The following is a 14,250-nucleotide window of genomic DNA, read 5'->3' on the forward strand; positions in this document are numbered from 1 at the left end:
CCTGATTCTAATTCTAGTGGATTAGGTTTTGTTTACTGAACCATTCTCACTAACAAGCAGTGCAGCAACAACTCAGTGAAATGCTCTCATTAAATACATCTTTGCCTCCTCTAGAGACTATTATTTTATCTCTAATAATGATGGTTAGGATATATTTTATGATAAAATATGTTTTAATATGAGTTATGTACTGTTTGAGCATATATCTTTGATTTGTGGAAAATATTGGGCATAAGGTATTTGAAAAATATCCATAATGAGAACATTTATAACTTTGACTACATGTCCCTGATTTATCGAAAAACAGATGTGTCTGTGAGAAACATGTATATATAAGCTTATTATCCAATTAAAGAAAAAAGAAAAGAGCTACTAAGAATAGCTGAAATTATTCTGTTATGTAACAAATGTTGACATTCAAGGTAGAATCAGTTAATCACTTCATTAATTCTACATGAAACTTCAGGTTACTACCTACAGCCTTTGCTGCATGATTTTCATTTGAAAAATAAACATATATTAGCACTAGCAGACCAATTTTAGTATCTTTAAGCCTGAAATTACTTCAACATTTTAACTACAATCCAATAAAAATTTAACATTTTTTCAAAATGTTTATGAAGTATGGATACTAATACTGTTCATATATCTAAAAAGTTTCTAATTAAGATGTTTAAGGATCAGTTTTGGTATATTTGAAAAATTCTTTCCCTTGTCCAGCAATACAAAATATCCAAACAACAAGCAATAAATTAACACTGACAGCCCTTTGCTTAATAGAATGGAAGAAATCTAAAGAATTGTTGATATTTACAGTAAAATGTAAAAGTGTATAACTGCTTTGCTTTCTGCTGTATTTTATTATGTAGCAATACATATTGTGTTGAGCAAAGACAGATGGTATCGTTACCTATCAAATTTCTCTTTCCCAGACTGACCTAATCTCATTCTAGTTCTCATTTATACTAACTGAGATTTCTAAGAGACACCAAAGTACATTAATATATGTATATTCCTATCATAAGAGAAAATCCCTCAAGGTAGGGACCTTGAGTTTATGACATGTACCGTTGAGAAAGTTGTTCAAGCTCCACATAAATAAGAAAAAAAAATATTTTAAGGTACTAAAAATGATATATTATAGTGTGAAACTATCCTATTTAAGAAAGTTCAAGGATGGTTAACTGATTAGTTTAACTTTGCAAGCTGACCATTCCCTGTGTAATACACAGTTGGAATCACATGGTGGGTGGATTTTCCAATGTGACAGTCTTAAATTATTATTTATTCATCACAGAATGATGTAAGATTGAAAGGATCTTCAGATATTCAGAAGCTACCCAGCTTAAACCTGCTTAAAGCAGGGCAAATTTATCTCAGTCGTATCGACTATGTCCAGGCAAGTTTTGAACATCTCCAAGGATGATCACAATTCCACAGCCTCTTTGGGTTGGCTATTCCACCGTTTCCTGACTTTCATTTCCTGATCTATAATGAGAATTTAATTTATTATACCCTGTGCCCAGTACATCTTGTTGCCCTGTGCACTCTGAAGAGAAGTTTAACTGTTTTCTCTACAGTTTTCTGCTGGGCTCTTGAAGAGAGCAATAATATCCTTCCTTTTCCTTTTCTTTGTAAGATGGAGGAATAGCCTGGTTTTTCAGCCTTTTCTCATAAATTATATTCCTTAGTCCCTGATTCTTCATAGCTTCTTTTTGACTCACTCTAATATGTCAATATTATGTCTTCTACTGGGAAGTCCAAAACTGGACACAGTGGTCCATATGAGGCATGACAAATACAGAGGAAAATAGTCATTTCCTGGGACTTGCTGGCTCCACTCTTGCCAATGCTGCACAGGAGGTCCTTGAACTCCTTTGCTGCAAGGACGCATTGTTGGCTCATGTTCAGCTTGTCCACAAGGACCCCCAGGGCTTTCCTGCAGAGCTGCTGCCCAGCTGGTCAGTTCCCAGTCCATACTACTCTAGGGAGGGTTTTCATCCCAGGTAGAGGACTTGGCATTTGGTTTTGTTGAACTTCATGATTCATTCCTAGCAGCCATTTTATCTTTCATTGAGGTCCTCCTAAATGGCAACTTTGTCCTTCGGTATCATCAACCAATTCCCCCAGTCTGGTATCGTCCATGACTTGCTGAGAATGCACTCCATCACACTGTCCAAGTCTTTAACGAAGACCATCTGCTTTAACTTTTGGGGAAAACCTCCGGTTCAATAACTGCACTTTGGAATTTATACCTCAGATCAGATATTTATGGACTATTTTAACTATAAAATATTTGTTCTTCTCAACATATGGTCAATTTAGGTTTTGAATACAGCCAGTGTTCTAAGGCAGTCTTACCCATAAATGAAAAAAAAAAAAAAAAGGTGCAAGAATTCTTTATTAAGCAATTTTTTCTTCTTGACAGAAATGTTAAAATGCTACCTTAACACCTGCACATTTTAAGACACTCACAAAAACACCTGACAACATCTTTTATGAAAAATAATTGCACCTGTTATTAGTCACTGGTGTAAATCTTCATTTTATATATATTTAATTTATTGCTCCCTTAAATCAGCCAGTAACCTGTCTGGAAATTAGTTTTTGTACCTCTAATTAATTGTGTATAAGTTTGCACCTGCAAAAAGAGGAAAAAAAATTAGTCTATGATCCTTTAATATAATATTAATTAAACAAGGCATTAATAATAATGGGATTTCAGGTTCAGGTATAGCAATTATATTAAACAGCTTTATGATTCAAAAAAGTAAAGAATTTATGCTTTGAAGATAATTATCTTTGTATTCTCTTTCAGGTAAAGGAGATTTAATTGGAGCAAACCTATCCATTAGGGATCAAGTTATTAAAACAAACGCAGATGTTAAAGCTCTGACATACTGTGACCTCCAATGTATTATACTCAAAGGTCTCTTTGAAGTGCTCGACCTGTACCCAGAGTATGCTCACAAGTTTGTTGAAGACATCCAGCATGATCTCACTTACAATCTAAGAGAAGGCCATGAAAGTGATGTAAGTATCTTTAAAGGTCTCTGCAGTTATTGTAATCTTTCAGGTGTTTCACATACCTCAGTAATTTCTTATCATTTTGCCACAGTAAAGACATAATATGTAAATTGTGTTAAAGGAACCGCTGATTCCATTTGTTTGATAATTCAGATATTACCTACATTAATTTTTTATCAGTTGGTCACATCATAAATATCTGACAACCTCACTGCTTCTCATTTTCCATAACATCATCCATGAGATAAAGTTCTTTGGTTTTTTAATATTTTTTGTTTATGTCTAAAAATAAGTCATAGTTATGTAAGCTATGTGTCCAAATAAAGGGTTTTAGCCATACCTTTTCTAGAAGCTCATGTGCCAGCCTAATGAACACTCATTTCATACATCATTGGTTATCACTTTTAGTAAAGAATGTCATCACACATACTGAAAATGAAAAACAGTTGTTTCTCATACACTGCAATTAAAATGTGCTTTTTCCGCTTAAACGAGTACTTTATTTTGGAAAAAAAAAAAGGCAAAACAAACAAAAACCCCAAGCAAATACAAAACAAGAAGAAATTCCAGATAAAGCACTCCTGAAAGGCTTCAGTACAGACTCACCAAAGTACTTTCACTGATTATATGATTACTTTCATCATTATAGAGAAAATATGTATATTCAGATTTTAATAGTGAAAAGCTTTTATGACATCTCTCTTTTTCTGACTTTATCACATGAATGCTCAAAGACAATTATAGCTAAACTTTCAATTTGGTGTTTAACAGTTCAGGTGTTTGTTCTGTTTTGTTCTTCTAACACAGAGAGAAGTAACATTGGAAAAACATGAATTTTCACTAGGACACTCTCAAAACAGGGGACAAATATAATGCTAAGGAAGAGTGCACCAAAGTACTTTTCAGTGCAAAACCCCAATGAGTTTGATATATGTTCTGATTTTTCTACATAGCTTCCTATTAGGTTCACTTTGGTGCCAGTGTTTCCACAGCAACACTCTATTAAACCACTGCAGCAGAAAGGAGCCCATATATAAGTGTGTACTTCTGGAGAGGAAAATAACCAGGGTATCTCATTTGTTTGTCTCTTGAAATGTCTCCAAACTTCCTGCTGCTGAAAACAGCAGCTGGGACTACACAGCTGTTCTGAGAGCCTGGCGATCAGTTTGTTTAATACTTTTCCCTCAGGGAGGAATGTTTGATCTGAAAAGGAGTAAAACTCCATGCAAAGATAGGGTTTGAAGATTATTTCATTCCCCACTACAGTTTTGTCATGGAACTTGATGGATCCCCTCAATGTGTTGCTTCATGCTTTTCTGTATGGTGACAAATCTGGGGGTCACGCTCTCAGCTGCATTCAGGTTTTATAAATTCAGGGACAACTCTTCCCAATTAAAGTCAGCTGGGTGATGTAGAGACTCTCTGCTGAGAGCAAGCCTACCACAGCCTTGAAGGTGAGTGTTTCTCAGGCTCTATGAGGGATTTAAAGTAATGTGGGACACATCCAAGTAACTTTTCTGCTTTAAAGTAGAAAATTTTTAGAGCATTTTTGAATCTATGCCATATTTTCATGGTATGATCTGTTACCTTAAAATTAAAGGAAAAAATATCCTGACATGGACTAGCATCCAGTGTCACAGGCAGACAAACAGAATCCATGACAGATTATGATTGTCACTTTTGCCTCATCCTCTGCTTAACTATCCCCTCAGCTACTATTTCTCTTGCAATGGAACATCTCATTTCTATTCCAACCGTTTTACTTACCAGTAAGGATAAACAGCATAAATAAGGCAGCCAAAAATTGTACTACCACAAAAACAGGGTTAAAAAATTGAGGACAGATATCTATGTCAGTAGCACGTGTTCCTGGTCAACCACTCACTTTGCTTCAGCAGGAAAATACCCTGTCTTTGCTTCAGCTGGAATATCCTTGCAAACAGAAAAAATTGGAATTATATGATGGTTACTCTCAGAGAAAAGTAAGAAGTTTTCAGATATAAGTTTGTGGGTGTGTTAATATGGCTTCTTGCTTCTTTTTGTTGTTTTTTTTTTAATACAGGACTTAGGAATGGTGTTATGGGAGAGCTTGTCATCTAGGCCACTGTATCTGAATTCCCTCTCCCTAATATAGGGAGATTTTACTTTTGAGAATATCTGTGATTTCTTTATGGGCTTTTTGGGTTTGAAGAACTTTTCCATAGTTAAACAGTAAATCTCCTCATTTGAATAAGTCTGTTTCTCAGTCTTTTTTTCTTGGATGCTTTAAATGACTGTAAATCTGTAGCTGAATGTGAATTTAATACTTAAAATGAATCACCAGCAGTATATAGGGTCAGGTGAACTGCAGGGTGAAATAACATGAATTTCCTCACTATGACTTGTGAGCTTTCAGTCTTGACCTAAAATGTTATTGCATTTTCAGTCAAAGTCCACAATATCTACTGTAGGTTGAAGATTTATAAAAACTGTAAGCCAGCATTAAAAACCTGAGAATGAATAAGAATTTTTTTCCTGGTTGTTCACTATCCCCTTTCCACCTTCATTGCTCTGATTAAAATTGAATCGATGATTTGAACTTAATTAGAAGAACATGGACAAAAAAAGGGGTCAGAAGTCATCTGTAGTGTCCTTCTCTTGAAGTATCAAATTTGGATACTTGGAAGATTACATATCTTCTCTACCTACACAAACACAAAAAGAAAATATTTTAAATTTGTTTTCTTCGTTCATTTGCAAGTCTAAGAGGATATACAAAGATGTGGTTCACCGGCACTAAACTCTGAGTAAGGTACGACTGTGGAAAAGGCTCGAGGACTTCTACAGTTGTGTCTCTTTCCAGTAAAATGAGGAGATGCAACCAGCTCTCCCAGTAACAAGTAGAAGCTGTAGCTGTCCGGTTAGAGACCGATTGAAAGAGCTGTTTAGCAATCTTGGGAGAAAAGTCCAGATTTTGAGTATAGGAGCAGACAACTATTTCAAGCTCTAATGAGAAAAAGGTAGAGAAACAGATGTAAAATCAGAGAGCATTTGAATGGTTCCTCATGATAACTCTTAAACCAGGAATTACTAAGTGATTCATCATTAAAACCATTAATGTGTGTTCAGCCACTCTGGCAGTGCTACTTTGCCATCTTTTTATACATTTTCATCACAGCAAGATATGAACTAAGAGAAGAGACTTTTTGTTGATTTTGTGTATTCTGTCCCTTGCTTTCCTTGCTCCCTTTTGATCAGTAAACCAATAACTGTGGTTTTAAATGTATTAAAATATTAGGGACAGTTAAAAAATACTAATTTTTCTGGTAGCTGGAGTTGACATTAAAACAATTCAACCATTTCAACCAATTTATCTAGGTTTGTGACTATGTTGTCATAGTAAGGAAATAGTTAGCTGAGTGACACAGATTTTGACACATGCCTCACCCTATCTGTATAATTTTTCACTATGAATTACAGATTTCGTATGTATTAGGCAGTGAGAGTGTCCCATATCTGATTTGATAAAACTGAGCACTCAGAAGAAGGTTCTTAAAAGGTATGTGGGTACATCTATACCCATACATTAATATGGCAGAAACTTGAAATTATTTTGTTATCCACCATCCCTGGAAAATGTGTTATTTGATGCATTTAGAGAGTAGCAGCAGCTGTTCATAATTCTGAATTATCCTATGAATATTCTATGAAGAACTCAGAATAAGTCAATGTTTGGACAATATCATTTTAGGCTTCGGGAAAGTTTATTGTTTCTGATTATTTCTTATATACACGCAAAAGAATTTACAATGTAGACAACATTTTTCATATTAAAAAAAAAAAGGCTCGTTAGAGTCACACTCATAAAAAGAACAAGAAGCCTCCTTGACACCTATACCATCATGCTATAATTCAGTCCCAGAGGAAGACAAGGCACATGCAGGCACAATCTTTGTCTCACTAGGGCTGTATTGATGTGAGTCATTTTCAAAAAGTTACAGTCCTGAAGAGCTAAAAATCTCTGTTTGTAGATAGGCCTTGCAACTAAAAAGAATCTACTTTTCCTTTTGTAGGCTTAAAAGTAGTGTTCTGGCTCCTAAAAAAGCTTTTCCTTCCCCTCTCCCCAAAGAGGAAGCTGTTCTCTAAAATGAAAACACTCCGTTTGTGAAACACAAGGAAGGGCTGATTGTATCAGTGCATGGCAGTGTAAATGAAATATAAGGACAAGGTTTCACGAAAACGTGGTAGATTCCTTCTCCAGTAGGGAACATGGAGTCTTAGTGCACTGTAGCCAGGCTCCTTGATAATAAAATAAATAAATAGACAAATACATTTTAAAAGGCAATCTAGCAACCAAGAAGCAATAAAACAAAGAATCTGCACCCATCTTCCCTCTGGAAAGCATTATCTTACAAATAGGGATTAATTCTTGTCCTTTGAATAGGCTGGTGTTTAGAATTTATTAAATTTTAATGACTGAGTTGTGAGGAATTTTTAATATAATAAAGCTCAAGTCATTATTAGCAATATCTAAGAAATTCCAAGAGATGCTCCTCATTTTCTATTGGAAAATCTGACAACTGACCAAATCAATTGTTTGTAAAGGTGAAAGCAGCTCTAAGCTCTGGAGCTTACAATAGAGGGCACAGCTTGAGAAGAAAAATGTCTACAAATTCTAATCTAAAATATGAGGTTTCTGGTTCATTCCAGCTAAGCCTTAAGTATTTTAAAAGTATATGAGTAATTCTTCTCCATGTCATTTTAGCTGCTTATTTGAAGACTTTTATCTTTCTTTGTTCTAACTGTTGGCATTGCCCTTGAAGTCAGAAAATAAATAGCAAAAAATATTTTGAATGCAAGCACAAAATTGAGATTAAATCCTGCCTTGCCACTGTTTGGTTTTCAGCTAGTAGATTACATATTTGACAGGAATTCATTCTTGCCTTTTTAGTCATGCATTTTCTAGATCTAGATTTCTACTATAGGTAATCTGAATTTTTGAATGCTATTTTCCAATCTAGCAATAACAATTTCTATTATATATTTCATTATCTATTATGAATCAGCATTGAAAGTAGTGAGAAATTTCAGATTTTTTTAATGCACTGTCCGCATAGAAAATAGTATTTCACTTTAAAGAAGCAAACAACTTATCATATTTGCTACTCTATAAACATTAAAAAAAAAAATTTTTTTTAAGTTTTTTTAACTTTGGCAAGTTTTATGAGATAAGAAAACCTGATAGAAACAGTCACATAATTACTTATTTATCAACAAGCAGGGTGCCCCCAACGCAGGGAATGATTGGCATCTGACACCATTGATTCAGAAGGCTGAACAATTGCTTAATTAATCTATATTATATTGCATTATACCATACTATGACTATACTACAAAGAATACTAAAGAAAACTCGTGACTGTCTCCCGACAGTCAGGACACAGCTTTTTCCAATTGGCCAAGGAAAAAGAAAATCCCGAGCAGAATCCAGCTGACAAATAACTTCAGGTAAACAATCTTCCTAACACATTCCACATGTGCAAAGCAACAGGAGCAGCAAGTAGAGATAAGAATTGTTTTTCTCTTCTTGTCTCTGTGCTTCTCCAGGAAAAACCCCTGAAAGAGAATTATGTCTCTCTGTTCAAAGAATGTGAATGCCACAATTATTGATGTGTTTAACTTCCAAAGTAAAAAAAAAAAAAAAAACCCAAACAAAAAACAAACCAACTTATTTCTTGGGCATTACCTGCATGTTTATAATAAAAGTCATTCATTGAAAAAATAAATTCCCAAATCAGCTCTTACTGCACTGCCATACTTAATCACTATTCCTCTACTCCAGCCTAGATCCCAGTTCTTCCTGCACACGTGTAGGACAATCACAAGTTGCAAAATATTTTTAATAATAAGTAATTTTCACAGAACATTTCCCAAATAATTCCAAACAACTTTTTAATAGAGGAGATGGTTTTTTCACACCACCCAGCAGCTATGTAAAATGAAGTGGTTTACTTTAAAAAAGTCAATCAGTTTGTTTTTAACAGTAGGGCTGGATAAATTTGAGGAAAACTTCTAGTTTTTAAATATGATTAGAGCATATTAAGCACCCATCTTTGTCAGTAGCTTGTCTGGTGGAGGATCATGTATTATTATTGCAGGTGTAACTCGCTGGTGTTTATTGTCAGTAAGTATAAATCTTGCAGAATAAGAGACCAATCAATGTCAGGTTTTGTGTTTTTATGCAATTATTACAACAAATAGAATATAAAATTGAATAAATCACCTAAAGTAATGGAAGTCTAGTATTTTATCTGTATGATTATTCAAAATGCAAAACCCAACAAACAAATAATTTTTAAGCTGTGAACCAACTGTTTATCATCTTTCTCTTTCCTCCACATGCACACGGTTCCCTTTGCTCTAGTTGTTCTGGTAGAAGCCCTAAGTGACTGATGGCTGAACAGCCACTGCTTCTGCCCAAAAGACACCATATATTAATTTTTCCTTTACACCTCTTGTGTAAGTGTATGAAGTTACACCTCTTGATATGAAGTGGAGTCTATAAACTTCTCAACTTCTCAGTGATTATAGTGTAGGAATGAAGGTGCTCCTCATACTGTCAAAAACTATATTTTAAAACTGGTAACATATAATTAACTTTGATTCCTGTTATGTTCATTGGAGTAGGTCTCTTACCTGCCTCTGTGCGTGGACTACTCTCCAATTAGGGTTGCCGTCAAATATAACTCAGGGCTCTCACATCTTACAAGCTACTCAGATTTTTCATTTATACTTCTGGGACAAACTGGATTTTTTTCCTTCTTCCCTCTCTCTCTCTTCCTCTTCACAAAAAAAAAAAAAAGAAGTTACTCTATTGCTGAACAAGGCAGCACTCACACAATGAGCTCAGCTTCTTTATTCCTATGGAACAAGTCATGCAGCTGTACATGGGTGTGAGCACTGGCAAAAAACAAACAAAATCAAAGCAGTTCATTCACCTGTTCTACACTTCATTTTTATTATTAAATGGATGCAATATATTTTGGGAATGAGCTCTGACCAATAGCTCTCTGTAAGATATTCCACAGGTCTCCTACTTGTTTTCATGACATTATGTTTTGGTGGATCTTTGGCTATTAAGTTGGATGCTAGTTTCAAACAAGGAAATCTGCCGTAATAGCCTCCTCCCTGTGCAGGGTTACAGTTAGTCCTTCCTCCAGACCCTCACCCTGACAATTAACTTTCTCATTTACTATGGGAGCAAGGCTGACCTGAAGCTATAGTGTAGGCCAGTCTGATGCCTTTTTTTCTAGTCTGGTAGCTCATAAAGCTTTTTTTCTAGCAGTTACTGGTGAGCCTGATGTGTGGTGCCTCTGAGCCATCTCTTCCCCCCAGTATCTCTCAAGACAATCACCTCACTGTTGTGTTTCTAATATATTCTTCAATATGGTATGCTGCTGAGAAATAAGGCAACAAGGAAACATGTAATTCAAAAAAGATAGACTTGGTTAGCCTTTTTATTTTCTTTCCTAATATCTTTACCCGAAGAATCTTTTTTCACTAATAATCTCCTCTTTCATTTCTGTAGCCTTCAGTTATTCTAATGTTTTTGAAAATAAGGACACAGACACCTACACTGTCTGGTTTTGTCTCTAGTAATTTATTCTGCTGATTTGTGGTCATTTTCCAGTTAGAAGATTCATCCCATCACAACTTATTTGAGCAGTTATGAAATCTTTTCCATTAATATTTTTTTCATTTGTTTCTGGATTTTTAGAAGTCTTTCCCATTTTACACCTAAAACAAGTGGCCTATTCACTGTAAGGTGAATCACAGAAGATATGGAAAAGGACAAAGAGGACAGGAGGAAATTAACCTATTTACATTAGTCTGGGACTATGTAAGGTATATGTGACTCATCCCCAAATTCCAACTCTTTTGCTTTTGTGAATGGATTAAGAGACATTCACAAAAGAATTATGAGCTTTATATTATTAATTAAAAGCTTTGCATTATTTATTAAAAGATTTTCACAAGTAGACCTTAACACTTTCTTGACAAATACAAAAGAATTTTGTATTAACTAGAATTAACATGTTTAAATAAGTGATGAATTTTACTTCTAATTTTAGCTTTTGATTCTTTTTGAGCACTCTCCAGTCCCATTCATTTCACTTCCGGGATTATTACATTCTGCATCAGATTATAAAGCTTTACCCGAGGGTAACACATTGAAAAAAATCCAGGCTAGCAAAGCAGCTTATTGATGTTTCTAGATTGTTGTATGAGGAGGGTATAAAACACTGTGTCAAACAGAATTTTAGACAGGAAAAGCTCCTGGATTTCAGAGTATTGCCTTGAAATCTAACCATATTTCTATTTTAATTAGACAGGCATGCTAGGGGATAACTTTTTTCCAATATGTCTCAGAGTGCCTTAGGGAACACGATAATATTACTTTTACAATATTAATATTATCTTTGTCTCTACACTGTGAAATACGGAAAATAGAATTAATCCTAATATAGCTAAACTTTAAATTACATCAATTTGGAAAGTGGATTCATTTTAATGTTTTTTATGTTATTATTCCTTTTATTTTGTGTTGATAAAGCACTGATTCATTGGGGACCTTAAATTTAGAAGCTCTTTTACAATAACTTGTCCTTTTATTATTCTGGCTAATGTAGGACTAATTAATGAAGAAAATGATAGTACCACAATGTCTTCTATAAAAACATTAGTTCTGAGGGCACAGACTATCCTCATATCTAATGTTCATGTCAGAGTGGCTTATGTGGTGACGTTTCTACGAGACTTGCAGAGTCCTTATAAGCTCAGGATACACACTGAAATGTGTAAAACTAAATGTAGGGTGGTCTTTGAGAAAACTGTCTATAATCTGTGCAAGCTGTGTATCAAACTGGCATTTTACATTGATACAAGTGTGTGTTCTCAATTTTGAGCTGGTATTGTTTTTAATGCAACTTTTTTTTAAACATAACAGAGCAGTAGAATAGCAGAGCTTGGAAAGGACCTCTGAAAGGTCATCTAGACCAACAACTCTGCTCAAAGATATGAAAGCATATAAAAATAAAAATTATTTATGTACAAATTCAGCCAAAGCTTTTTATATCAAAAATATCTGCATATTTTTCTTTTTAATCATCTATACTTCCACCCAGTAAAACCAGAGCTACAAAACCTGCCTACATAAGTGCAAATACAGTTATGCTGAAAAGAGATTTGATACCCAAGACATAAATTACATTATATTATTATAACCATGTTATTGTTTACCACATCACTGAAAACATTCAATGATGCAGCAAATAATAACATGATTGTGATAATAAATATATACATACATTTTATACACATATACTGTATATACAGTCCAGCACTGCATAGATAGTAAGTGTTCAGAGGCAGAGTCCATTGCTAATCACACTATGCTCAGTGTTCATTCCATCATTGTCCAAAACTGATATTGGATTTCTATTACTGTGTTTCTTTTTATGTCATGCTAATTCAAAGAATTCAAGCAATTTTCTTAAAAATTCTCCATGGATATACTGCAATCCTCAGGAAAGCACTTGCTAGCACTCATCCACTCATTTGTGCTGTGAGTGCTAACAAAACACCTGGCCAACTTTGGGAATATGTACAAATAGGCAATTGGCAGTAATAAATTTAACTGGAGAATATTCTGAAATATCCACTTCATTGTCCCCCTCTACTCTTTTCAAGACACTCTCTGAAGTTAGATATACAAACTTACAAAAATACTAGTATGAAGTTTCATTTAAAGATAAAGCTAACAATAAAACACAACTCCTTCACTGTATCTACAGCCTTAAATTGAGGAGTCTAACAGAATACCAGTCCAGGGCCAATCATGCAAATATTGATGAGCCTGTTTAAACTTTAGAGCTGCTTGAAGTTAAGCATATAAGTTTTATTGCTTTGGAAGGTGTTAGCCTTTATTTTAGTTTCTATTATGTAAGTCTTTACTTGACTGTAATCAAACTGTAGGAGTATTAACAAGCTTTCTCAACCATATCTTTTTTCTGCAGTAATCTGAAGGCTTTTCCAAAAATACAACCTGCCAGACAGTACAGTCAGTGCCAGGTCTATTGTCTGTTTTAACAATTCCTTCTTTTGTTTTCTTTTCATCTTATTGATAGACTGTTCTTTTTTCTTTTTTTTTCTTTTTTTTTTTTTTTTAATTCTTACTGCTACAGAGCTACAGATTTACTGTGAAAGATGCATTTTCAGAGCAGCTGAGACCCTAATTTGTTCTCCTGCTTTGGGGTGCAGAAAAGGGATGTAAGCATATAGAGGTAAAAAATTATACCATCCACATTTCCCATTTATTTATTCTACATGTGGCACAAGTGGCAGAAATATTAGTTTTTGCTTTCTGTATAATCTTTCTAACAAGAAATGCAATACATCCTGTATTGCTAATGAAATAATTAAAGTATAATTTAAAAAAAAATAATGAATGAAGTGACGTTAACATGCAGGTTTTAAAGAAATATAGGAAAAGTAAACTTTAACACCAAATATAAAAGCTTATGTGAGAATTTTGTAACCAAGAAACTGTTCAATTGCAAAAAAAAACAAAAACCATCCAAACTATCCAGAGCCAGCCACAAGCAGTCAGTTACAGAACATTTGTACCAATTTCACAAGTTAATTACAAAGAAACAAAACACTCAGGACAGCAACTTAACAGGAGATTGCAGAGCTCATGGCAACTCACAATTACTGTCTCCCTAGGACAAAACACCTGTGACAGATCTGTGTTCAACTTTTGCTGCCAATTCAATGTAGTCTGCATTGGAAGAAGCATCAGAGAATGCTGAAAACACCTGCTTCCACAAAACACTCTTTCTTTATCTGTCCATTAAGTGAGGAAGAGAGATAAGAATAACCCTGAGAAAATACAGAAACAAGTCAATGAATAATAGAAAGTCTTAAAAAGGAAAAAAAAAAAACCAAGAAAAAACACAAAGGGGGTGGGGATGGCAAATTGCTCAGTATAAAACAATTATATCTAACAAGCTCTTTGTGAGTGATTGAGTCTTTTGTGATTTAGAGGACTTGTGATATTTCATTAAAAATTTCCTAATTACAGAAAACTGAGGCCAGAGCACATGTGAGGCATTAAGATTTGCAGCAGTACAATAATCTCCTGTTATGTACTTGTATATTTTCCATCACCATACAGTAAATAGT

General features: G+C 34.4%; 1 protein-coding gene across 1 annotated transcript in view; it reads left to right on the plus strand.

The window, feature by feature from the left end:
- The window catches only part of KCNH8 (potassium voltage-gated channel subfamily H member 8), a 176,804-nt gene that overhangs the window by 139,108 nt on the left and 23,446 nt on the right, over positions 1 to 14,250 (plus strand). The window contains exon 11 of the mRNA XM_066570002.1: positions 2,819 to 3,033. Within this exon, the coding sequence (XP_066426099.1) occupies positions 2,819 to 3,033 (215 nt within the window). The remainder of the gene's footprint in view (positions 1 to 2,818; positions 3,034 to 14,250) is intronic.

Source organism: Molothrus aeneus, chromosome 1, assembly GCF_037042795.1.
Source record: "Molothrus aeneus isolate 106 chromosome 1, BPBGC_Maene_1.0, whole genome shotgun sequence".
Classification (NCBI taxonomy): domain Eukaryota; kingdom Metazoa; phylum Chordata; class Aves; order Passeriformes; family Icteridae; genus Molothrus; species Molothrus aeneus.